This window comes from Oncorhynchus kisutch, linkage group LG17 (genome assembly GCF_002021735.2).
Source record: "Oncorhynchus kisutch isolate 150728-3 linkage group LG17, Okis_V2, whole genome shotgun sequence".
Taxonomy (NCBI): Eukaryota; Metazoa; Chordata; class Actinopteri; order Salmoniformes; family Salmonidae; genus Oncorhynchus; species Oncorhynchus kisutch.
The window spans coordinates 7,719,978-7,747,073 of record NC_034190.2 but is presented as its reverse complement, the minus strand read 5'-3'; the positions used below and the strand labels follow the sequence as shown (position 1 = coordinate 7,747,073).

General features: G+C 43.3%; 1 protein-coding gene across 1 annotated transcript in view; it reads right to left on the bottom strand.

Annotated features, from left to right (window-relative positions):
- Positions 1 to 19,989, bottom strand: part of LOC109882166 (regulator of G-protein signaling 3-like) — a 27,716-nt gene extending 7,727 nt beyond the window's left edge. The window contains exons 1-4 of the mRNA XM_031795045.1: positions 19,320 to 19,989; positions 17,302 to 18,069; positions 16,140 to 16,198; positions 13,329 to 13,459 (exon numbers count right to left, since the gene is read on the bottom strand). Of these exons, the coding sequence (XP_031650905.1) occupies positions 13,329 to 13,459; positions 16,140 to 16,198; positions 17,302 to 17,814 (703 nt within the window). The 5' untranslated portion in view covers positions 17,815 to 18,069; positions 19,320 to 19,989. The remainder of the gene's footprint in view (positions 1 to 13,328; positions 13,460 to 16,139; positions 16,199 to 17,301; positions 18,070 to 19,319) is intronic.
- Positions 19,990 to 27,096: the final 7,107 nt, after the last annotated feature.

Sequence of the window (27,096 nt, the reverse complement as noted above, 5' to 3'; positions counted from 1 at the left end):
TTGACACTACGCATCCATTTTGATGGATGCGGATTAGGATATACCTCTGTGCAACTGGTGATTGAAAATAGGCACCTGGTAACCTAAAAATATTAATATGGTTCTAAATACATTTAGGAATAGGCCAACATTCACTCAACTTACTGTGGGAAGCGTGTGGAAGGCTACCTGAAACGTTTGACCCAAGTAAAAAAAATTAAAGGCAATGCTACCAAATACTAATTTAGTTTATATAAACTTCTGACCCACTGGGAATGTGATGAAAGAAATAAAAGCTGAAAGAAATCATTCTCTCTGTATATGACATGTAATCCCTGGTAGTAAATAGAAAGTAGATGAAAGCAGTCCAAGAAAGCTTTTAATTTCAATAACAGTAGACTGATGATAGTATTTATGCGGTTGTATTTATCAGGCTATCATTTAGACTGTTTTTGTATTCTGTCTGATTGCTATGTGTGAGCCACATCACTATAAAGACATTTCCATTCCATCAGAATGGACAATACAGTGTATAATCTGAAAGGAACATTGGCTGAGTTTATTACCATCACTCATTCATATATCTTTATGTACATATTCTTTATCCCCTTACACTGTGTATAAGACAGTAGTTTTGGAATTGTTAGTTATATTACTTGTTGGTTATTACTGCATTGTCGGAACTAGAAGCACAAGCATTTCGCTACACTCGCATTAACATCTGCTAACCATGTGTATGTGACAAATAACATTTTATTTGATTTACTTGCCTTTTGGCCAACCAGATAAGCTCAATATTATTGCCAATAATTGGGAAAAAGATCAGAAATGGAGTGCCTGTCTAAACCCAGCCATTGAGATGTAGGAATATAGCCTATATGTCTACAGGCTCCATATACAGTGCATTCGGGAAAGTATTCAGACCCCTTGACTTTTTCCACATTTTGTTATGTTACGGCCTCATTCTGAAATGGATTAAATTGCGTTTTTTTTCCCCCCTCATCACTCTACACACAACACCCCACAATGACAAAGAGAAAACAGGTTTTTAGAAATGTTGGCAAATTTACATTTACATAAGTATTTTAGGCCCTTTACTTAGTACTTTGTTGAAGCTCCTTCGACAGTGATTACACCCTCAAGTCTTCTTGGGTATGAATGACTCTACAAGCTTGGCACACTTGTATTTGGGGAGTTTCTCCCATTCTTCTCTGCAGATCCTCTCAAGCTCTGTCAGGTTGGATGGGGAGCGTCGCTGCACAGCTATTTTCAGGTCTCTCCAGAGGCAGAAGGGTTGAAGTCCGGGCTCAGGCTGGTCTACAAGGACATTCAGAGACTTGTTCCGAAGCCATGCCTGCGTTGTCTTGGCTGTGTGCTGAGGGTCGTTGTCCTGTTGGAAGGTCAACCTTCACACCAGTCTGAGGTCCTGAGTGCTCTGGAGCAGGTTTTCATCAAGGATCTCTTTGTACTCTGCTCTGTTCATCTTTCCCTCGATCCTGACTCGTCTCCCAGTCCCTGCCGCTGAGAAACATCCCCATAGCATGATGCTGCCACCACCATGCTTCACAGTAGGGTTGGTGCCAGGTTTTCTCCAGACGTGACGCTTGGCATTCAGGCCAAATAGTTCAATCTTGGTTTCATCAGACCAGAGAATCGTGTTTCTCATGGTCTGAGAGTCTTTAGGTGCCTTTTGGCAAACTCCAAGCGGGCTGTCGTGTGCCTTTTACTGAGGAGTGGCTTCCGTCTTGCCACTCTACCATAAAGGCCTGATTGGTAGAGAGATGGTTGTCCTTCTGGAAGGTTCTCCCATCTCCACAGAGGAACTCTGGAGCTCTGTCAGAGTGACCATCGGGTTCTTGGTCACCTCCCTGACCAAGGCCCTTGTCCTCCTGATGGTTCAGTTTTGCCAGGCGGCCAGCTCTAGGAAGAGTTTTGGTAGTTCTAAACTTCTTCCAATTAAGAATGATGGAGGCCACTGTGTTTGGGGACCTTCAATGCAGCAGACATGTTTTGGTACCCTTCCCCAGACCTGTGCCTCGACACAATCATTTCTCGGAGCTCTACGGACTATTTCTTCGACCTCATGACTTGGCTTTTGCACTGAGACAGGTGTGTGTACATTTGCAAATCATGTTCAATGAATTGAATTTACCACAGGTGGACTCCAATCAAGTTGTTGAAACGTCTCAATCATGATCAATTGAAACAGGATGTGTTCCTAGCTCCAACAGTGTAGTAGTATGTAACTAGAATGTTTTCCACATTCTAATAGGACTACACTAAAGTATGGTGTGTGTGTGTGTGTATGTGGGGGCACATGTAGCCATGACAACCTAGGGTCTATCTTTAACTGACAACAATTTCCATAGAAGAGCAAGGACACTAGACAGTTTCCCTTTCAAAGCTTTCCTGGAATGTGACTATCAAAAGGAAGGTCACTGAAAACACCATCCCTTAGTTATTTTGATCCCGTACGACAGGGGTAGGTAAACCCTGTTCCTGGACTGCCGCAGGTACTAACTAGGCGCCCACACCTGAACAACTGAGCTAATTGATCAGTTCAGTGAATTGACTAAATTCAACACACCTGGTCTTCCAGGTCAGTTAAATGAAAAAACATGAAGTACCTGCGGGCTCCTCCAGGACCAGGGTTGCCTGAACCTGTTTTACAAGATAACGACAACAAACTGTCACAACAGTGTGTGGTGTGGTGGAATAATACGGGTGTTAGTAACAGGACAGGAGAAATTCTAGAAGGAATGAGGAAGTAAACAAGACATTACTGTATCTTCCTTGGTCACGGCGTGTGTCCCCTAAATGGCACCCTGTTCCCTATATAGTGCACTACTTTTAACCAGAGTCCATAGTCAAAAGTGGTGCACTATATAGGGAGAAGAGGGTGCCATTTGGGATTCAAGGTCCCACCCATTACCCTTGTCACGTAGAACAATCAATCTGAGAACTGGGACTATATTCACGAAGCGTCTCAGAGTAGGAGTGCTGACCTAGGATCAGTTTGGCCTTTTAGATCACAATGAATAAGATGACATGGACCTGATCTTATTCTCTGAGACGCTGTATGAATCAAGACAGCAAAAAAATGGAAGGATTCAATGTTTAGTTTGTTAAATGTGATTTGTAACTCTTAAAAAAAAAAAAGTTTACTCTTGCTACATGAGTTCTATCTCTCCCTTTCTCTCTCACCCTGTCACTAAAGGAGGGCAGTTGTTGCTCGTTCAAATACATTTTTATTGGTCACGTACACATATTTAGCAGATGTTACTGCGGGTGTAGCGAAATGCTTGTGTTCCTAGCTCCAACAGTGCAGTAGTATCTAACTAAATGCTTGTGTTCCAGGCTCCAACAGTGCAGTAGTATATAAATAAATGATTGTGTTCCTAGCTCCAACAGAGCAGTAATATCTAACTAAATGCTTGTGTTTCTAGCTCCAACAGTGCAGTAGTATCTAACTAAATGCTTGTGTTCCAGGCTCCAACAGTGCAGTAGTATCTAACTAAATGATTGTGTTCCTAGCTCCAACAGTGCAGTAGTATCTAACTAAATGCTTGTGTTCCTAGCTCCAACAGTGCATTAATATCTAACTAAATGCTTGTGTTTCCAGCTCCAACAGTGCAGTAGTATCTAACTAAATGCTTGTGTTCCTGGCTCCAACGGTGCAGTAGTATCTAACTAAATGTTTGTGTTCCTGGCTCCAACAGTGCAGTAGTATCTAACTAAATGTTTGTGTTCCTGGCTCCAACAGCGCAGTAGTATCTAACTAAATGATTGTGTTCCAGGCTCCAACAGTGCAGTAGTATCTAACTAAATGTTTGTGTTCCTGGCTCCAACGGTGCAGTAGTATCTAACTAAATGATTGTGTTCCTAGCTCCAACGGTGCAGTAGTATCTAACTAAATGTTTGTGTTCCTGGCTCCAACGGTGCAGTAGTATCTAACTAAATGTTTGTGTTCCTGGCTCCAACAGCGCAGTAGTATCTAACTAAATGTTTGTGTTCCTAGCTCCAACAGTGCAGTAGTATCTAACTAAATGTTTGTGTTCCTGGCTCCAACAGTGCAGTAGTATCTAACTAAATGCTTGTGTTCCTGGCTCCAACAGCGCAGTAGTATCTAACTAAATGTTTGTGTTCCTGGCTCCAACAGCGCAGTAATATCTAACTAAATGTTTGTGTTCCTAGCTCCAACAGTGCAGTAGTATCTAACTAAATGTTTGTGTTCCTGGCTCCAACAGTGCAGTAGTATCTAACTAAATGTTTGTGTTCCTGGCTCCAACAGTGCAGTAGTATCTAACTAAATGTTTGTGTTCCTAGCTCCAACAGTGCAGTAGTATCTAACTAAATGTTTGTGTTCCTGGCTCCAACGGTGCAGTAGTATCTAACTAAATGTTTGTGTTCCTGGCTCCAACAGCGCAGTAGTATCTAACTAAATGTTTGTGTTCCTAGCTCCAACAGTGCAGTAGTATCTAACTAAATGTTTGTGTTCCTGGCTCCAACGGTGCAGTAGTATCTAACTAAATGTTTGTGTTCCTGGCTCCAACAGCGCAGTAGTATCTAACTAAATGTTTGTGTTCCTGGCTCCAACAGCGCAGTAGTATCTAACTAAATGTTTGTGTTCCAGGCTCCAACAGCGCAGTAGTATCTAACTAAATGTTTGTGTTCCTGGCTCCAACAGTGCAGTAATATCTAACTAAATGTTTGTGTTCCTAGCTCCAACAGTGCAGTAGTATCTAACTAAATGTTTGTGTTCCTGGCTCCAACAGTGCAGTAGTATCTAACTAAATGTTTGTGTTCCTGGCTCCAACAGTGCAGTAGTATCTAACTAAATGTTTGTGTTCCTGGCTCCAACAGTGCAGTAGTATCTAACTAAATGTTTGTGTTCCTGGCTCCAACAGTGCAGTAGTATCTAACTAAATGTTTGTGTTCCTAGCTCCAACAGTGCAGTAGTATCTAACTAAATGTTTGTGTTCCTGGCTCCAACAGTGCAGTAATATCTAACTAAATGTTTGTGTTCCTGGCTCCAACAGTGCAGTAATATCTAACTAAATGTTTGTGTTCCTGGCTCCAACAGTGCAGTAATATCTAACTAAATGCTTGTGTTCCTGGCTCCAACAGTGCAGTAGTATCTAACTAAATGTTTGTGTTCCTGGCTCCAACAGTGCAGTAGTATCTAACTAAATGTTTGTGTTCCTGGCTCCAACAGTGCAGTAGTATCTAACTAAATGCTTGTGTTCCTAGCTCCAACAGTGCAGTAGTATCTAACTAAATGTTTGTGTTCCTGGCTCCAACAGTGCAGTAATATCTAACTAAATGTTTGTGTTCCTGGCTCCAACAGTGCAGTAATATCTAACTAAATGTTTGTGTTCCTGGCTCCAACAGTGCAGTAATATCTAACTAAATGCTTGTGTTCCTGGCTCCAACAGTGCAGTAGTATCTAACTAAATGCTTGTGTTCCTGGCTCCAACAGTGCAGTAGTATCTAACTAAATGCTTGTGTTCCTGGCTCCAACAGTGCAGTAGTATCTAACTAAATGTTTGTGTTCCTGGCTCCAACAGTGCAGTAATATCTAACTAAATGCTTGTGTTCCTGGCTCCAACAGTGCAGTAGTATCTAACTAAATGCTTGTGTTCCTGGCTCCAACAGTGCAGTAGTATCTAACTAAATGCTTGTGTTCCTGGCTCCAACAGTGCAGTAGTATCTAACTAAATGTTTGTGTTCCTGGCTCCAACAGTGCAGTAGTATCTAACTAAATGTTTGTGTTCCTGGCTCCAACAGTGCAGTAGTATCTAACTAAATGCTTGTGTTCCTAGCTCCAACAGTGCAGTAGTATCTAACTAAATGTTTGTGTTCCTGGCTCCAACAGTGCAGTAATATCTAACTAAATGTTTGTGTTCCTGGCTCCAACAGTGCAGTAATATCTAACTAAATGTTTGTGTTCCTGGCTCCAACAGTGCAGTAATATCTAACTAAATGCTTGTGTTCCTGGCTCCAACAGTGCAGTAGTATCTAACTAAATGCTTGTGTTCCTGGCTCCAACAGTGCAGTAGTATCTAACTAAATGCTTGTGTTCCTGGCTCCAACAGTGCAGTAGTATCTAACTAAATGTTTGTGTTCCTGGCTCCAACAGTGCAGTAGTATCTAACTAAATGTTTGTGTTCCTGGCTCCAACAGTGCAGTAGTATCTAACTAAATGCTTGTGTTCCTAGCTCCAACAGTGCAGTAGTATCTAACTAAATGCTTGTGTTCCTGGCTCCAACAGTGCAGTAGTATCTAACTAAATGCTTGTGTTCCTAGCTCCAACAGTGCAGTAATATCTAACTAAATGTTTGTGTTCCTGGCTCCAACAGTGCAGTAGTATCTAACTAAATGTTTGTGTTCCTGGCTCCAACAGTGCAGTAGTATCTAACTAAATGCTTGTGTTCCTGGCTCCAACAGTGCAGTAGTATCTAACTAAATGCTTGTGTTCCTGGCTCCAACAGTGCAGTAGTATCTAACTAAATGTTTGTGTTCCTATCTCCAACAGTGCAGTAATATCTAACTAAATGCTTGTGTTCCTGGCTCCAACAGTGCAGTAGTATCTAACTAAATGTTTGTGTTCCAGGCTCCAACAGCGCAGTAGTATCTAACTAAATGTTTGTGTTCCTGGCTCCAACAGCGCAGTAATATCTAACTAAATGCTTGTGTTCCTAGCTCCAACAGTGCAGTAGTATCTAACTAAATGTTTGTGTTCCTGGCTCCAACAGGGCAGTAGTATCTAACTAAATGTTTGTGTTCCTAGCTCCAACAGGGCAGTAGTATCTAACTAAATGTTTGTGTTCCTGGCTCCAACAGCGCAGTAGTATCTAACTAAATGCTTGTGTTCCTGGCTCCAACAGTGCAGTAGTATCTAACTAAATGTTTGTGTTCCTGGCTCCAACAGCGCAGTAGTATCTAACTAAATGCTTGTGTTCCTGGCTCCAACAGTGCAGTAGTATCTAACTAAATGTTTGTGTTCCTGGCTCCAACAGCGCAGTAGTATCTAACTAAATGTTTGTGTTCCTGGCTCCAACAGTGCAGTAATATCTAACTAAATGCTTGTGTTCCTGGCTCCAACAGTGCAGTAATATCTAACTAAATGCTTGTGTTCCTAGCTCCAACAGTGCAGTAGTATCTAACTAAATGTTTGTGTTCCTAGCTCCAACAGTGCAGTAGTATCTAACTAAATGTTTGTGTTCCTGGCTCCAACAGCGCAGTAGTATCTAACTAAATGCTTGTGTTCCTGGCTCCAACAGTGCAGTAGTATCTAACTAAATGTTTGTGTTCCTGGCTCCAACAGCGCAGTAGTATCTAACTAAATGCTTGTGTTCCTGGCTCCAACAGTGCAGTAGTATCTAACTAAATGTTTGTGTTCCTGGCTCCAACAGCGCAGTAGTATCTAACTAAATGCTTGTGTTCCTGGCTCCAACAGTGCAGTAGTATCTAACTAAATGTTTGTGTTCCTGGCTCCAACAGCGCAGTAGTATCTAACTAAATGCTTGTGTTCCTGGCTCCAACAGTGCAGTAGTATCTAACTAAATGTTTGTGTTCCTGGCTCCAACAGTGCAGTAATATCTAACTAAATGCTTGTGTTCCTGGCTCCAACAGTGCAGTAATATCTAACTAAATGCTTGTGTTCCTAGCTCCAACAGTGCAGTAGTATCTAACTAAATGTTTGTGTTCCTGGCTCCAACAGTGCAGTAATATCTAACTAAATGCTTGTGTTCCTGGCTCCAACAGTGCAGTAATATCTAACTAAATGCTTGTGTTCCTGGCTCCAACAGTGCAGTAATATCTAACTAAATGCTTGTGTTCCTAGCTCCAACAGTGCAGTAGTATCTAACTAAATGCTTGTGTTCCTAGCGCCAACAGTGCAGTAGTATCTAACTAAATGTTTGTGTTCCTGGCTCCAACAGTGCAGTAATATCTAACTAAATGCTTGTGTTACTAGCTCCAACAGCGCAGTAGTATCTAACTAAATGTTTGTGTTCCTGGCTCCAACAGTGCAGTAATATCTAACAATACACAACAATACACGCAATCTAAAAGTACAATAATGGAATTAAGAAAAATATAAATATTAGGATGAGTAATGTTGGAGTGGCATTGATTAAAATACAGTAGAATAGAATACAGTATAGACATATGAGATGAGTAATACATAGACTAAGATACAGTAGAATAGAATACAGTATATACATATGAGATGAGTAAAGCAGTATGTAAACATTATTAAAGTTTCTAGTGTTCCATCATTAAAGTGACCAGTGTTCCATCATTAAAGTGACCAGTGTTCCATCATTAAAGTGACCAGTGTTCCATCATTAAAGTGGCCAGTGTTCCATCATTAAAGTGACCAGTGTTCCATCATTAAAGTGACCAGTGTTCCATCATTAAAGTGGCCAGTGATTCCAAGTCTATGTACATAGGACAGCAGCCTCTAAGGTGTAGGGTTGTGTAACCGGGTGGAAGCCAGTTAGTGATGGCTATTTGTGGTAGAAGAAGGTGTTTAGCTTGTCCAAAGCAAGGCGTCGGTGTCCGTGACGTGGCCGATTTGACCTTTGTAGGTCGTGATTGTCTGTAGACCCTGCCACATACGTCTTGTGTCTGAGCCGTTGAATTGCGACTCCACTTTGTCATATCCTAGTCTGCGTGATCAAAACAATCTTGAAGCATGGATTCCGATTGGTCAGAACAGCGTTGAATAGACCTTAGCACAGGTACTTCCTGTTTGAATTTCGTCCTATAGGAAGAGAGGAGCAAAATGGAGATGTGATCAGATTTGCTAAAAGGAGGGCGGGGGAGGGCCTTGCAGGCATTTTGAAAAGTTGAGTAGCAGTTGTCCAATGTTTTCCCAGCACAAGTAATACAGTCAATGTGTTGGTAGATCTTCGGTAGCGTTTTCCTTAAATTTGCTTTGTTAAAATCCCCAGCTACAATAAATGCGGCCTCAGGATATCTGCTTTCCAGTTTGCATAAAGTCCAGTGTAGTTCTTTGAGGGCCGCCGTGGTATCGGCTTGAGGGGGAATATACACGGCTGTGACTATAACCAAAGAGAATTCTCTTGGGAGGTAATACGTTGGCATTTGATTGTGAGGTATTCTAGGTTGGGGGAACAAAATGACTTGAGTTTCTGTATGTTATCACAATCACACTATGAGTAGTTAATCATGAAACATACACCCCGCCTTTCTTCTTCCAGGAGAGTTCTTTATTCTTGTCTGTGCGATGTACTGAGAATCCAGCTGACAGTATAGACAGGGACAGTATATCCCGAGAGCCATGTTTCCGTGAAACAGAGTATGTTACAATCTCTGATGTCTATCTGGAAGGAGATCCTTGCCCTGAGCTTGTCTACTTTATTATCCAAAGACTAGAGAGTAATATACTCGGAAGTGGTGGATGGTGTGCATGCCTCCTGTGTCAGACTAGAAGTCCACTCCGAATATCTCTTCTCTGCTGGCGGTGTTTTGGAGCAGCCTTTGGGATAAGTTCAATTGCCCTGGGGGTACAAACAAAGGATCCAAGTCGTATTCCTGGTCGTAATGCTGGTGAGTTACCGCCTCTCTGATATTTAAAAAAAAATCTGTTCTGCTAAGCACTGAAAATGTAACAAGTACTTTTGGGTGTCAGGGATAATGTAAGTATATATTTTTCATTAAGAATGTAGTAAAGTAAAGATACCCCCAAAACAACTTAAGTAGTACTTTCAAGCATTTTTATTTAACTAGGCAAGTCAGTTAAGAACAACTTCTTATTTACAATGACAGCCTAGGAACAGTGGGTTAACTGCCTTGTTCATGGGGCAGAATGGCAGATTTTTTTTACCTTGTCAGCTCAGGGATTTGATCTAGCAACCTTTCGGTTACTGGCACAACACTCTAACCACTAGGCTAACTGTCGCCCCAACTTAAGTACTTCACACCACTGAGCAGATGCAACAATACGTTAGTGGACAACAATGGTGCTTTCCACTTTTGGTTTGTGTATCATACTGTTTGCAAACAGCTAGTTTGTCTTTTCTTAGCAAGTTGTGGCTAAAATAAATTGTGTTAGCCGCTAATACTAAATCGCTAGTTAGCTGGCTAGCTAATAAAATGTACAGAGTCAGAGCAAACGTAGCTAGCTAATACAGGCTGATACCAGTGCTGGTGTAGGCCTAAATCAGCCTGTTGTCTGTGCAAAAGTATCTTCTAAATCAGAGAGGAATAAGCGAAGCATGAATATGTTAGCTACATAAAGAGAAAACTACAATTATAGGGTCCCACTCCCCTGGGAAACACTGACCAACACTTTGGTTCCTACCCTGTGTCAATAATGCCTCCATAGAGATTCTAATAGTATTTTAATTCCTAATTCTATGAATGTCTTGTCATACAACAACGTATTCAAAGGGCCCACTATTACACTCCAACTATAGATTTAGAATAATCATTTCCATGATTCCAACAGGTCACCTAAGTGTTTTTTTTATCTAAATTGCAAGTCAAATTGCAATTGCAATATTTGGTTAAACATAAGGCTTAGATTCTATTGCCCAGAGTGGAAATGATCTCAAATCAGATCAACTTTTGTTTGTACTGTTCAATCAAACTTCAACCAATCAGAATGGAGAAAGCCTCATTGAAATGATTTTAGAAGGTATGTGTTTCCACTCTAGGGTCACGGACAACTCATAAAGCAAAATGGATAACTTTTATTATCTAAAAACATAAAATACTGTCAAATACCGTCAACAGAACAAATGCATTGTGATATTTTTTCCCATATTTCCCAGCCCTACATTTGGAACACAATCCAGATCATTCGAGACAGTAATCTAAAACGGTCTTACTGTTTTCTATCACATCTATTCATAGTAACTAGTGCTGCACTCAGCTTTATGGAACAGCACACAGCAACCAATGACGTACGCAAAGACCATACGGCCCTATCGCGCTGACATCACAACACACTGCAAGACACTCGTGAGCTGAGGTTGAAAACAGGATCAGAGTACACTTTGTATTTCCTCCCCACCCCCATTCTCCCTGAGCCCTAGTCTCTTGTGGACAGACTACGTAACATAAATGGTATCAGAACATCTGTCAGCGGCCTGTGGGACGCAAACTCAACTCAAAGAGAGACCATAGAAAAACAATACACTTCAATGATGACAAGATCAACATCCAACTCTAATTATAAACGGGGTGGTTCGAGCCCTGAATGCTGACAGCCGTGGTATATCAGACTGTATACCACGGGTACGACAAAACATGTATTTTTCCTGCTCTAATTACGTTGGAAACCAGTTTATAATATCAAATAAGGTATCTCTGGGGTTTGTGGTATATGGCCAATATACAACGGCTAAGGGCTGTGTCCCGGCACTCCACGTTGCGTCGTGCTTTTAAGAACAGCTTTTAGCTGTGGTATATTGGCCATATACCACACCCCCTCCCCTTATTGCTTAATTACAGGTGCCCAGTATACACTCCGGTGCAACAATTGTTCTGGTGGTTCTTTCAACGTCCCTGGTCATTTGGATAAATCACGTTTTGGGAGGTGTGCGTATCTTTATAGACATACATAGACTTGACCCGAAACGTGCAGACGGGTCAAGAATCTAATCAAGTAGTTGGTGCCAGGTTTTCCTTCTGGGATGCCCAGATGACCTTTGCCCTAACCCTTCCATGTTTGTAGATCTGTACAGCGGATGCATTTCGTTGGAAGCTTTACCACTACAGAGATTATGCCTGAATAAAGCCCTTCAGATCAGCAAACATGAAAGGGTAAGGGAGTGGTTTAGTCTACTGGTCAGAAGGGTGTCCTAATCTACTGGTCAGGAGGGTATCCTAGTCTACTGGTCAGGAGGGTGTCCTAGTCTACTGGTCAGGAGGGTGTCCTAGTCCACTGGTCAGGAGAGGGTATCCTAGTCACCTGGTCAGAAGGTGTCCTAGTCTACTGGTCAGGAGGGTGTCCTAGTCTACTGGTCAGGAGGGTGTCCTAGTCTACTGGTCAGGAGGGGGTATCCTAGTCTACTGGTCAGGAGAGGGTGTCCTAGTCTACTGGTCAGGAGGGTGTCCTAGTCTACTGGTCAGGAGGGTGTCCTAGTCTACTGGTCAGGAGGGTGTCCTAGTCTACTGGTCAGGAGGGGGTATCCTAGTCTACTGGTCAGGAGAGGGTGTCCTAGTCTACTGGTCTGGAGGGTGTCCTAGTCTACTGGTCAGGAGGGTGTCCTAGTCTACTGGTCAGGAGGGTGTCCTAGTCTACTGGTCAGGAGGGTGTCCTAGTCTACTGGTCAGGAGGGGGTGTCCTAGTTTACTGGCCAGGAGGGTGTCCTAGTCTACTGGTCAGGAGGGTGTCCTTGTTTACTGGTCAGGAGAGGGTGTCCTAGTCTACTGGTCAGGAGGGTGTCCTTGTTTACTGGTCAGGAGGGTGTCCTTGTTTACTGGTCAGGAGAGGGTGTCCTAGTCTACTGGTCAGGAGGGTGTCCTAGTCTACTGGTCAGGAGGGTGTCCTAGTCTACTGGCCAGGAGGGTGTCCTAGTCTACTGGTCAGGAGAGGGTGTCCTAGTCTACTGGTCAGGAGGGTGTCCTCGTCTACTGGTCAGGAGAGGGTGTCCTAATGTACTGGTCAGGAGAGGGTGTCTTAGTCTACTGGTCAGGAGGGTGTCCTAATCTACTGGTCAGGAGGGGGTGTCCTAGTTTACTGGTCAGGAGGGGGTGTCCTAGTCTACTGGTCAGGAGGGTGTCCTAATCTACTGGTCAGGAGGGGGTGTCCTAGTTTACTGGTCAGGAGGGGGTGTCCTAGTCTACTGGTCTGGAGGGTGTCCTCGTCTACTGGTCAGGAGGGTGTCCTAATGTACTGGTCAGGAGAGGGTGTCCTAGTCTACTGGTCAGGAGGGTGTCCTAGTCTACTGGTCAGGAGGGTGTCCTAGTCTACTGGTCAGGAGAGGGTGTCCTAGTCTACTGGTCAGGAGGGTGTCCTCGTCTACTGGTCAGGAGAGGGTGTCCTAATGTACTGGTCAGGAGAGGGTGTCTTAGTCTACTGGTCAGGAGGGTGTCCTAATCTACTGGTCAGGAGGGGGTGTCCTAGTTTACTGGTCAGGAGGGGGTGTCCTAGTCTACTGGTCAGGAGGGTGTCCTAATCTACTGGTCAGGAGGGGGTGTCCTAGTTTACTGGTCAGGAGGGGGTGTCCTAGTCTACTGGTCTGGAGGCTGTCCTCGTCTACTGGTCAGGAGGGTGTCCTAATGTACTGGTCAGGAGAGGGTGTCTTAGTCTACTGGTCAGGAGGGTGTCCTAGTCTACTGGTCAGGAGGGGGTGTCCTAGTCTACTTACTCCGACTGGCCAGGAGGTCGTCCAGCGATTCAGCCCACTTATCAAGTTCTACCCGACTGAACTTGGCGTTGCTGTGGCCCACCTGACTCCACTGGTGCATCAACGGGAGGCGAGACCTCCGCTCTTTATCACTGTTAGGGAGGAGAGGGGGGAGAGGAAGGGTGAGAGAGATACAGAGGAGAGGAGGGGTAAGGAGAGAGACAGGAAGAGATAGGGGGTGAGGGAGGGAGATGGAGAGATAGGGAGACAGTTGGAGAGGGGTGAGAGGGAGAGACAGGGAGAGGGAGGGATAGGGAGAGGGAGGGAGAAATAGGGAGACAGGAGGAGAAAGGGAGAGAGGGGGGAGAGACGGAGACAAAGGGAGAGAGGAGACAGGCATCAGATTTCATGATAACACAACCCCTCATTTCCACAGCTGTTTGGTAAATGAGGTCCGGATGGGTATCGTTTCAAACGGAACTTCTTAGGATACGTCCCAAATGGCACCCCATTCCCTATGTAGTGCACTACTTTTTACCAGGGAAAGTACCTCATATTCCCTATTTAGTGCACTAATCTTTACCAGAGCCCAAAGGGCTACGTAGGGAATGGGATGCCATTTGGCCAGGGACTGCTTTAGACATCTCCCTCTTAGAATGCTACCTTGTCCACAGTCTATTGCCCACAGTCTATTACCCACAGTCTATTGTCCACAGTCTATTGTCCACAGTCTATTGCCCACAGTCTATTGTCCTCATTATATTGTCTACAGTCTATTGTCCTCATTATATTGTCTACAGTCTATTGTCCTCATTATATTGTCCACAGTCTATTGTCCACAGTCTATTGTCCAGTCTATTGTCCACAGTCTATTGTCCACAGTCTATTGCCCACAGTCTATTGTCCACAGTCTATTGTCCTCATTATATTGTCCACAGTCTATTGCCTACAGTCTATTGTCCACAGTCTATTGTCCACAGTCTATTGTCCAGTCTATTGTCCACAGTCTATTGTCCACAGTCTATTGCCCACAGTCTATTGCCCACAGTCTATTGTCCTCATTATATTGTCCACAGTCTATTGCCTACAGTCTATTGTCCACAGTCTATTGTCCACAGTCTATTGTCCACAGTCTATTACCCACAGTCTATTGTCCACAGTCTATTGTCCACAGTCTATTACCCACAGTCTATTGTCCACAGTCTATTGCCTACAGTCTATTGTCCACAGTCTATTGTCCACAGTCTATTGCCCACAGTCTATTGCCCACAGTCTATTGTCCACAGTCTATTGTCCACAGTCTATTGTCCACAGTCTATTGTCCACAGTCTATTGTCCACAGTCTATTGCCCACAGTCTATTGTCCACAGTCTATTACCCACAGTCTATTGTCCACAGTCTATTGTCCACAGTCTATTGTCCACAGTCTATTGCCCACAGTCTATTGCCCACAGTCTATTGCCCACAGTCTATTGTCCACAGTCTATTGTCCACAGTCTATTGTCCACAGTCTATTGTCCACAGTCTATTGTCCACAGTCTATTGTCCACAGTCTATTGCCCACAGTCTATTGCCCACAGTCTATTGCCCACAGTCTATTGCCCACAGTCTATTGTCCACAGTCTATTGACCACAGTCTATTGTCCACAGTCTATTGTCCACAGTCTATTGCCCACAGTCTATTGTCCACAGTCTATTGTCCATAGTCTATTGTCCACAGTCTATTGCCCACAGTCTATTGTCCACAGTCTATTGCCCACAGTCTATTGTCCTCATTATATTGTCCACAGTCTATTGCCTACAGTCTATTGTCCACAGTCTATTGTCCACAGTCTATTGTCCAGTCTATTACCCACAGTCTATTGTCCACAGTCTATTGTCCACAGTCTATTGCCCACAGTCTATTGTCCTCATTATATTGTCCACAGTCTATTGCCTACAGTCTATTGTCCACAGTCTATTGTCCACAGTCTATTGTCCACAGTCTATTGCCCACAGTCTATTGCCCACAGTCTATTGTCCACAGTCTATTGCCCACAGTCTATTGTCCACAGTCTATTGTCCACAGTCTATTACCCACAGTCTATTGTCCACAGTCTATTGCCCACAGTCTATTGCCCACAGTCTATTGCCCACAGTCTATTGTCCACAGTCTATTGTCCACAGTCTATTGTCCACAGTCTATTACCCACAGTCTATTGTCCACAGTCTATTGCCCACAGTCTATTGCCCACAGTCTATTGCCCACAGTCTATTGCCCACAGTCTATTGTCCACAGTCTATTGTCCACAGTCTATTGTCCACAGTCTATTGCCCACAGTCTATTGCCCACAGTCTATTGCCCACAGTCTATTGCCCACAGTCTATTGTCCACAGTCTATTGTCCACAGTCTATTGCCCACAGTCTATTGCCCACAGTCTATTGCCCACAGTTCCCACAGTCTATTGCCCACAGTCTATTGCCCACAGTCTATTGTCCACAGTCTATTGTCCACAGTCTATTGCCCACAGTCTATTGCCCACAGTCTATTGCCCACAGTCTATTGCCCACAGTCTATTGCCCACAGTCTATTGCCCACAGTCTATTGCCCACAGTCTATTACCCACAGTCTATTACCCACAGTCTATTACCCACAGTCTATTACCCACAGTCTATTACCCACAGTCTATTGCCCACAGTCTATTGCCCACAGTCTATTACCCACAGTCTATTACCCACAGTCTATTACCCACAGTCTATTACCCACAGTCTATTACCCACAGTCTATTGTCCACAGTCTATTGCCCACAGTCTATTACCCACAGTCTATTGCCCACAGTCGATGACCTCACCTGTCTCTCTGTTCTTTCTGTTCTGGGTTAAACAGGTTGGAATGTGATGAATGGGGACTCTGGAAATACAGACACAATTAGTTTGTTTCCAAGTTGAAATGATTGGCATGTGCCACTCCTACAGTCAACACACACACACACACACACACACACACACACACACACACACACACACACACACATATACAACATTTTTAAGAAGTTCTGTTTGAGCAATATTTTCCTGTATCGAGTCATTGTCGCCATTTAAAAAAAACATTCAACATTCCAAACCTAAAGCATTAAAACATGACGTAGTGGATGTCAATGTGGATGATATAGGAGAAATAGGAGAGGAGGGGGACTCGCTATTCATTGGTTTTGCCATTTGGCAGATGCTTTTATCTAAAAGAACAAAAGGAAAGACTAGATGAGTGTCTAATGAGTTACACAATGACAGGAATAATATGCATGTGTAACAGTATAACTTTAGACCGTTCCCCTCGCCCATACTCGGGCGCGAACCAGGGACCCTCTGCACACATCAACAACAGTCACCCACCGAAGTATCGTTGCCCATCGCTCCACAAAAGCAGCGGCCCTTGCAGAGCAAAGGGAACTACTACTTCAAGGTCTCAGAGGAAGGGGAACTACTACTTCAAGGTCTCAGAGGAAGGGGAACTACTACTTCAAGGTCTCAGAGCAAGTGACGTCACCGATTAAAACGCTATTTAGCGCGAACCACCGCTAACTAAGCTAGCCGTTTCACATCCGTGACAATATTTAAATCAAATTGAGAATATTTGAGGTAAATGTGTGCTGTTGAGCATGATTATTTAATCCTTTGTCAACTTAGTGTGACCTTGACATTAACAAAACCTCTTTATAAGTAACACTCTGTCAGATGAATCTCAAGGTTGGAATTACTACTGAGAGGAACCAGAAAGGGTGCATTTCTTTATTAGCTCATACACTTCCCTGATTGGAGTAGAGATTTCACAAGGTCCAATGGAATGGTCTGAAATGGTGCACCCGGAAATCTAGAACTAACGCACCTAGTCAAAACCCATCTAACACACACAGGCTATCCATTCCCATACTGCCAGTCCTAAAACACCCAATACCCTAAACACTGCCAGGGACCACTCCTCTAGTGATCCTGACCTCCCACATCCCCCTTTACCTGCCCAAACAGGCTCTTCAGGTGTAGCTTGGCTGCTGACAGCTTGGCTCTGGTGTGGGACCGTTGCTGTGACTTCAAGGACAAGGGGCTGAAGCCAGAGGTTGAGAGCGAGGGAGAGGGCGGTGGCAGGTTGTCGCTGCCCACGCTCTCTGTGCTGCGGCCCGTCGTCCCCGGCGCCAACTGCCCGTCACTATATGCCCTACATCCTTCATTGAGGTTCACCACTCCAAGAAATCCCTTACCCTCTAGCTTCCCCAGTTCTGTGAAGTTCTCCACACTGACGCTGTGGTCCCTGCTCAGCTCCCCCCTCCCGTGGCTGGCTCCAGGCTCCACGATGATAGGGGTAGGGGGGAAAGAGGTGGTTCGCCCATCCAATTCGTCACCTTCCAGGTCGGGGTTGCAGGTACCTGACTCCCCGTCCCGGCTGTGGTAGTTGTGGCCCTTCGCGGATACTTTCCTCCGTGGCAGGAAATCCATATCGAGTAGAGACCCCTCGGAGCTGTACCGTCGCATGATGGCAGTGGTGGAGTTAAGAGACCAGGAAGGATGGAGGGACTGATGTGCAGGTGGAGTTAAGAGACCAGGAAGGATGGAGGGACTGATGTGCAGGTGGAGTTAAGAGACCAGGAAGGATGGAGGGACTGATGTGCAGGTGGAGTTAAGAGACCAGGAAGGATGGAGGGACTGATGTGCAGGTGGAGTTAAGAGAGTGAAGGGAAAGGGAGGATGAAAGAGAGAAATAGTCTGGAGGGAGGACCCCAGAACAGCCTATAAAAGATGAAAACAGAGAGAGGGGGAATTGGACATGATAGATTTGGACAATCACAGAAAATGGGTGAAATGGGTCAATTCATCCGGACCACAGTGTGCTGTTCCATATCATTGGTACACTTTTACAGAGTGCAGCTGGTCGGACTCATGATCTGTGTCCCAAATGGCACCCTATTCCCTACATAGTGCCCTATTTTTTTGACCAGGGCCCATAGAGTAGTGCACCATGTAGGGAATAGGGTGCCATTTGGGATGTAGATCATGAGTCAGACCAGCTGCAGTATGTATGATAACAACTGCTATGTCCAATGCTGTCAAGTCCACTCTACATGCAATGTGGGTTAACGAGAAAGCTTTTTTTCTGATATTCATATGTGACATATTGAAACCACCTATTCGTTTTCAACTGACATGAGAGACATATTAACATTAATGTGTTGGCCCCTTGGCTGCAAAAATGTGATGAACTGTAGTCATTGAATTCAGCAGATTTTTACTGATTCGACTGACTTGAAATATTGATTTGAGTGAAATGGTCTTCCTGCAACTTGACCCACATCTAAATGACATATGACTGGTGTGAAGAGTAACATGTATTATCCATACTATCATATAACTGATTTAAACAGCAACATTTATTCTCCATACTATCATCAGTAACATTTATTCTCCATACTATCATATAACTGATTTAAACAGCAACATTTATTCTCCATACTATCATCAGCAACATTTATTCTCCATACTATCATCAGCAACATTTATTCTCCATACTATAATATAACTGATTTAAACAGCAACATGTATTCTCCATACTATCATCAGCAACATGTATTCTCCATACTATCATCAGCAACATGTATTCTCCATACTATCATATAACTGATTTAAACAGCAACATGTATTCTCCATACTATCATATAACTGATTTAAACAGCAACATGTATTCTCCATACTATCATATAACTGATTTAAACAGCAACATTTATTCTCCATACTATCATGTTTAATTATGTTTTTAACTTGGTGTTTTAATTGTGTATTAACGTGATAACCACACATGTCAGTGTTTATGCTGTGTATAACTCAAATGTTGAACTTGGGCTGTCTAGAAGACATTACATAACTGTTGAGACTGCCGATGAGAACTTTAAACAGAAGTATTATCTATGTCCCACAGGAGGGGAGCTGAATTCCTTGCAGTAAATCTAACAACAACAGAAAAGAGCCGGGGTAAAATGTATTACCTCGATGTCCTGCGGTTACTCTGCCACCTGTGCTTTCATGATTTTGGCTCCAAACAAAGAGTTCTCTGTCCCGGGAAGTATATCCACTGATTGAACCATAATCTATATATATATTCGTTTAGGCTTGCTTTAGTTGAGAGTCTCACTTGTGACGTCAGAGCATTGCCTGTTGTGTATTGTTAACTAGGAACCAAAACGGAAGCAAACGGAACGAAACGGGGAGAGACCTAGCTGGATTTGTCCAATATAAAGTCTCGTTTTAATGCGAAACGTTTTCGTTTGTAGTAAATGGTTCCGGTTGCAAAACGTTTTGTATTAATGATTACACCCGTGCCAAGACACGGAGTCGCGGATGCCCCCTCTCTCTCTCTCCACCGAGTGCTCTCAATAATCAACAGAGTCCTGACGCTGCATGTGTTACTGAATATCTATGAATACGTAGCAAGCATACAGACAGACGAAACGAAATCACTAGCACCAAGAAAGTTTCTCTGTCTCAAACTTCATTCAGACCTTTTTTAAATCTCACACTTGCATGAACCAGAAACGCCTATTGTCTGTGTTGCCACCCACAACTCCGTCTCAGCTTGCCGTGTTGTCTCTTGAAGCGCTCTGTACAATACAACATCATTCACATATTTTAGGTGTGTCGTGGAAAAACACTTCTGAACTCCCCGGGGTTAGGAAGCTTACTTTGAATGGAACTACCGAAGGGAGGAAACTTTTCTGTAGCTGCCTGAGCTATTTTAATAATGTCAGTGTCAGTGACGGAATGGAAGATCATTCAAAATAGGTTGTTTATATTGAATAAAATGTTCAAATTAACTTCAATAATTTGAAAAATGATCTTATTTTGTTATTTAAACAGTATGTTTTTATTATCCATATCTTTGGTTTTAACAACGTTGGCCAACAAAGGACTTTGCACATGGTGTCATGCCATCTCTGAACTGTACTCTAAATGTATTTTATTTATTTTATTTTACCTTTATTTAACCAGGTAGGCAAGTTGAGAACAAGTTCTCATTTACAATTGCGACCTGGCCAAGATAAAGCAAAGCAGTTCGACAGATAAAACGACACAGAGTTACACATGGAGTAAAAACAAACATACAGTCAATAATGCAGTATAAACAAGTCTATATACAATGTGAGCAAATGAGGTGAGAAGGGAGGTAAAGGCAAAAAAGGCCATGATGGCAAAGTAAATACAATATAGCAAGTAAAATACTGGAATGGTAGTTTTGCAATGGAAGAATGTGCAAAGTAGAAATAAAAAATAATGGGATGCAAAGGAGCAAAATAAATAAATAAATTAAAATTAAATACAGTTGGGAAAGAGGTAGTTGTTTGGGCTAAATTATAGGTGGGCTATGTACAGGTGCAGTAATCTGTGAGCTGCTCTGACAGTTGGTGCTTAAAGCTAGTGAGGGAGATAAGTGTTTCCAGTTTCAGAGATTTTTGTAGTTCGTTCCAGTCATTGGCAGCAGAGAACTGGAAGGAGAGGCGGCCAAAGAAAGAATTGGCTTTGGGGGTGACTAGAGAGATATACCTGCTGGAGCGTGTGCTACAGGTGGGAGATGCTATGGTGACCAGCGAGCTGAGATAAGGGGGGACTTTACCTAGCAGGGTCTTGTAGATGACATGGAGCCAGTGGGTTTGGCGACGAGTATGAAGCGAGGGCCAGCCAACGAGAGCGTACAGGTCGCAATGGTGGGTAGTATATGGGGCTTTGGTGATAAAACGGATTGCACTGTGATAGACTGCATCCAATTTGTTGAGTAGGGTATTGGAGGCTATTTTGTAAATGACATCGCCAAAGTCGAGGATTGGTAGGATGGTCAGTTTTACAAGGGTATGTTTGGCAGCATGAGTGAAGGATGCTTTGTTGCGAAATAGGAAGCCAATTCTAGATTTAACTTTGGATTGGAGATGTTTGATATGGGTCTGGAAGGAGAGTTTACAGTCTAACCAGACACCTAAGTATTTGTAGTTGTCCACGTATTCTAAGTCAGAGCCGTCCAGAGTAGTGATGTTGGACAGGCGGGTAGGTGCAGGTAGCGATCGGTTGAAGAGCATGCATTTAGTTTTACTTGTATTTAAGAGCAATTGGAGGCCACGGAAGGAGAGTTGTATGGCATTGAAGCTTGCCTGGAGGGTTGTTAACACAGTGTCCAAAGAAGGGCCGGAAGTATACAGAATGGTGTCATCTGCGTAGAGGTGGATCAGGGACTCACCAGCAGCAAGAGCGACCTCATTGATGTATACAGAGAAGAGAGTCGGTCCAAGAATTGAACCCTGTGGCACCCCCATAGAGACTGCCAGAGGTCCGGACAGCAGACCCTCCGATTTGACACACTGAACTCTATCAGAGAAGTAGTTGGTGAACCAGGCGAGGCAATCATTTGAGAAACCAAGGCTGTCGAGTCTGCCGATGAGGATATGGTGATTGACAGAGTCGAAAGCCTTGGCCAGATCAATGAATACGGCTGCACAGTAATGTTTCTTATCGATGGCGGTTAAGATATCGTTTAGGACCTTGAGCGTGGCTGAGGTGCACCCATGACCAGCTCTGAAACCGGATTGCATAGCAGAGAAGGTATGGTGAGATTCGAAATGGTCGGTAATCTGTTTGTTGACTTGGCTTTCGAAGACCTTAGAAAGGCACGGTAGGATATATATAGGTCTGTAGCAGTTTGGGTCAAGAGTGTCCCCCCCTTTGAAGAGGGGGATGACCGCAGCTGCAAATAACTGCACTGTACTGCATTACGCTGTTCATCACTCTGCATTTAGATATAGTCATACTGATACTGTAAATACACGGAATATCAACCATATACCTATTGGATATTAACTATATACCCACCATATATTAACCATATACCTATTGGATATCAACCATATACCCACTATATAGCCAGCAGCGTCCCACCCTGCATCCCACTCCTGGCTTGCTTCTGAAGCTAAGCAGGGTTGGTCCTGGTCAGTTCCTGGATGGGAGACCAGATGCTGCTGGAAGTGGTGTTGGGGGGACAGTAGGAGGCACTCTTTCCTCTGGTCTAAAAAAATATCCCAATGCCCCAGGGCAGTGATTGGGGACACTGCCCTGTGTAGAGTGCTGTCTTTCGGATGGGATGTTAAACAGGTGTCCTGACTCCCTGAGGTCGCTAAAGATATCTTAAGAGTAGGGGTATTAACCCTGATGTCCTGGCTAAATTCCCAATCTGGCCCTCAAACCATCACGGTCACCTAATAATCCCCAGTTTACAATTAGCTCATTCATCCTCCTCCTCTCCCCTGTAACTATACCCCAGGTCATTGCAGTAAATGAGAAGGTGTTCTCAGTCAACTTACTGGGTAAAATAATGGATAAATAAAGAAAAACATATCAACTATATACCCACTCTATCTGTTCATTCTCTTACAGATCTATGCTCACTCTAACTAGTTGTATATAATGTATGTAAACTTTGTTTAAACTCCTTTGCTTGTAGTCTGTCTCTAAATGTTGCCTATCACTAGCAGCACCATATCACCAGGTAACATTCTGAGTATATTGTCGATCACTAGCAGCACCATATCACCAGGTAACATTCTGAGTATGTTGAATAACAGCACCATATCACCAGGTAACATTCTGAGTATGTTGTCTAACAGCACCATATCACCAGGTAACATTCTGAGTATATTGTCGATCACTAGCAGCACCATATCATCAGGTAACATTCTGAGTATGTTGTCTATCACTAGCAGCACCATATCACCAGGTAACATTCTGAGTATATTGTCGATCACTAGCAGCACCATATCATCAGGTAACATTCTGAGTATTTTGTCTATCACTAGCAGCACCATATCACCAGGTAACATGCTGAGTATGTTGTCTAGCAGCACCATATCACCTGGTAACATTCTGAGTATGTTGTCTAACAGCACCATATCACCAGGTAACATTCTGAGTATGTTGTCTAACAGCACCATATCACCAGGTAACATTCTGAGTATGTTGTCTAACAGCACCATATCACCAGGTAACATTCTGAGTATGTTGTCTAACAGCACCATATCACCAGGTAACATTCTGAGGATGTTGTCTAGCAGCACCATATCACCAGGTAACATTCTGAGTATGTTGTCTAACAGCACCATATCACCAGGTAACATTCTGAGTATGTTGTCTAACAGCACCATATCACCAGGTAACATCCTGAGTATGTTTTCTATCACTATCGGCACCATATCACCAGGTAACATTCTGAGTATGTTGTCTAGCAGCACCATATCACCAGGTAACATTCTGAGTATGTTGTCTAACAGCACCATATCACCAGGTAACATTCTGAGTATGTTGTCTAACAGCACCATATCACCAGGTAACATTCTGAGTATGTTGTCTAACAGCACCATATCACCAGGTAACATTCTGAGTATGTTGTCTAACAGCACCATATCACCAGGTAACATTCTGAGTATGTTGTCTAGCAGCACCATATCACCAGGTAACAATCTGAGTATGTTGTCTAGCAGCACCATATCACCAGGTAACATTCTGAGTATGTTGTCTAGCAGCACCATATCACCAGGTAACATTCTGAGTATGTTGTCTAGCAGCACCATATCACCAGGAGACATTATCAGTATGTTGTCTAACAGCACCATATCACCAGGTAACATTCTGAGTATGTTGTCTAACAGCACCATATCACCAGGTAACAATCTGAGTATGTTGTCTAGCAGCACCATATCACCAGGTAACATTCTGAGTATGTTGTCTAGCAGCACCATATCACCAGGTAACATTCTGAGTATGTTGTCTAGCAGCACCACATCACCAGGTAACATTCTGAGGATGTTGTCTAACAGCACCATATCACCAGGTAACATTCTGAGTATGTTGTCTAGCAGCACCATATCACCAGGTAACATTCTGAGTATGTTGTCTAGCAGCACCATATCACCAGGTAACAATCTGAGTATGTTGTCTAGCAGCACCATATCACCAGGTAACATTCTGAGTATGTTGTCTAGCAGCACCATATCACCAGGTAACATTCTGAGTATGTTGTCTAGCAGCACCATATCACCAGGTAACATTCTGAGTATGTTGTCTAGCAGCACCATATCACCAGGTAACATTCTGAGTATGTTGTCTAGCAGCACCATATCACCAGGTAACATTCGGAGTATGTTGTCTAACAGCACCATATCACCAGGTAACATTCTGAGTATATTGTCGATCACTAGCAGCACCAGGTAACATTCTGAGTATATTGTTGATCACTAGCAGCACCATATCACCAGGTAACATTCTGAGTATGTTGTCTAACAGCACCATATCACCAGGTAACATTCTGAGTATGTTGTCTAACAGCACCATATCACCTGGTAACATTCTGAGTATGTTGTCTAACAGCACCATATCACCAGGTAACATTCTGAGGATGTTGTCTAGCAGCACCATATCACCAGGTAACATTCTGAGTATGTTGTCTAGCAGCACCATATCACCAGGTAACATTCCGAGGATGTTGTCTAACAGCACCATATCACCAGGTAACATTCTGAGTATGTTGTCTAGCAGCACCATATCACCAGGTAACATTCTGAGTATGTTGTCTAACAGCACCATATCACCAGGTAACATTCTGAGTATGTTGTCTAACAGCACCATATCACCAGGTAACATTCTGAGTATGTTGTCTAACAGCACCATATCACCAGGTAACATTCTGAGTATGTTGTCTAGCAGCACCATATCACCAGGTAACATTCTGAGTATGTTGTCTAGCAGCACCATATCACCAGGTAACATTCTGAGTATGTTGTCTAGCAGCACCATATCACCAGGAAACATTCTGAGGATGTTGTCTAACAGCACCATATCACCAGGTAACATTATGAGTATGTTGTCTAGCGGCACCATATCACCAGGTAACATTCTGAGTATGTTGTCTAACAGCACCATATCACCAGGTAACATTCTGAGTATGTTGTCTAACAGCACCATATCACCAGGTAACATTCTGAGTATGTTGTCTAGCAGCACCATATCACCAGGTAACATTCGGAGTATGTTGTCTAGCAGCACCATATCACCAGGTAACATTCGGAGTATGTTGTCTAACAGCACCATATCACCTGGTAACATTCTGAGTATGTTGTCTAACAGCACCATATCACCAGGTAACATTCTGAGTATATTGTCGATCACTAGCAGCACCAGGTAACATTCTGAGTATATTGTTGATCACTATCAGCACCATATCACCAGGTAACATTCTGAGTATGTTGTCTAACAGCACCATATCACCAGGTAACATTCTGAGTATGTTGTCTAACAGCACCATATCACCTGGTAACATTCTGAGTATGTTGTCTAACAGCACCATATCACCAGGTAACATTCTGAGTATATTGTCGATCACTAGCAGCACCAGGTAACATTCTGAGTATATTGTTGATCACTAGCAGCACCATATCACCAGGTAACATTCTGAGTATGTTGTCTAACAGCACCATATCACCAGGTAACATTCTGAGTATATTGTCGATCACTAGCAGCACCAGGTAACATTCTGAGTATATTGTTGATCACTAGCAGCACCATATCACCAGGTAACATTCTGAGTATGTTGAATAACAGCACCATATCACCAGGTAACATTCTGAGTATGTTGTCTAACAGCACCATATCACCAGGTAACATTCTGAGTATATTGTCGATCACTAGCAGCACCATATCATCAGGTAACATTCTGAGTTTTTTGTCTATCACTAGCAGCACCATATCACCAGGTAACATTCTGAGTATGTTGTCTAGCAGCACCATATCACCTGGTAACATTCTGAGTATGTTGTCTAACAGCACCATATCACCAGGTAACATTCTGAGTATGTTGTCTAACAGCACCATATCACCAGGTAACATTCTGAGTATGTTGTCTAACAGCACCATATCACCAGGTAACATTCTGAGTATGTTGTCTAACAGCACCATATCACCAGGTAACAATCTGAGTATGTTGTCTAGCAGCACCATATCACCAGGTAACATCCTGAGTATGTTGTCTAGCAGCACCATATCACCAGGTAACATTCTGAGTATGTTGTCTAGCAGCACCATATCACCAGGTAACATTCTGAGTATGTTGTCTAGCAGCACCATATCACCAGGTAACATTCCGAGGATGTTGTCTAGCAGCACCATATCACCAGGTAACATTCTGAGTATGTTGTCTAACAGCACCATATCACCAGGTAACATTCTGAGTATGTTGTCTAACAGCACCATATCACCAGGTAACATTCTGAGTATGTTGTCTATCACTAGCAGCACCATATCACCAGGTAACATTCTGAGTATATTGTCGATCACTAGCAGCACCATATCATCAGGTAACATTCTGAGTATTTTGTCTATCACTAGCAGCACAGCATAATCACCAGGTAACATTCTGAGTATGTTGTCTAACAGCACCATATCACAGGTAACATTCTGAGTATGTTGTCTAACAGCACCCTATCACCAGGTAACATTCTGAGTATGTTGTCTAACAGCACCATATCACCAGGTAACATTCTGAGGATGTTGTCTAGCAGCACCATATCACCAGGTAACATTCTGAGTATGTTGTCTAACAAGCACCATATCACCACGGTAACATTCTGGTATGTTGTCTAACAGCACCATATCACCAGGTAACATGCTGAGTATGTTTTCTATCACTATCGGCACCATATCACCAGGTAACATTCTGCGTATGTTGTCTAGCAGCAC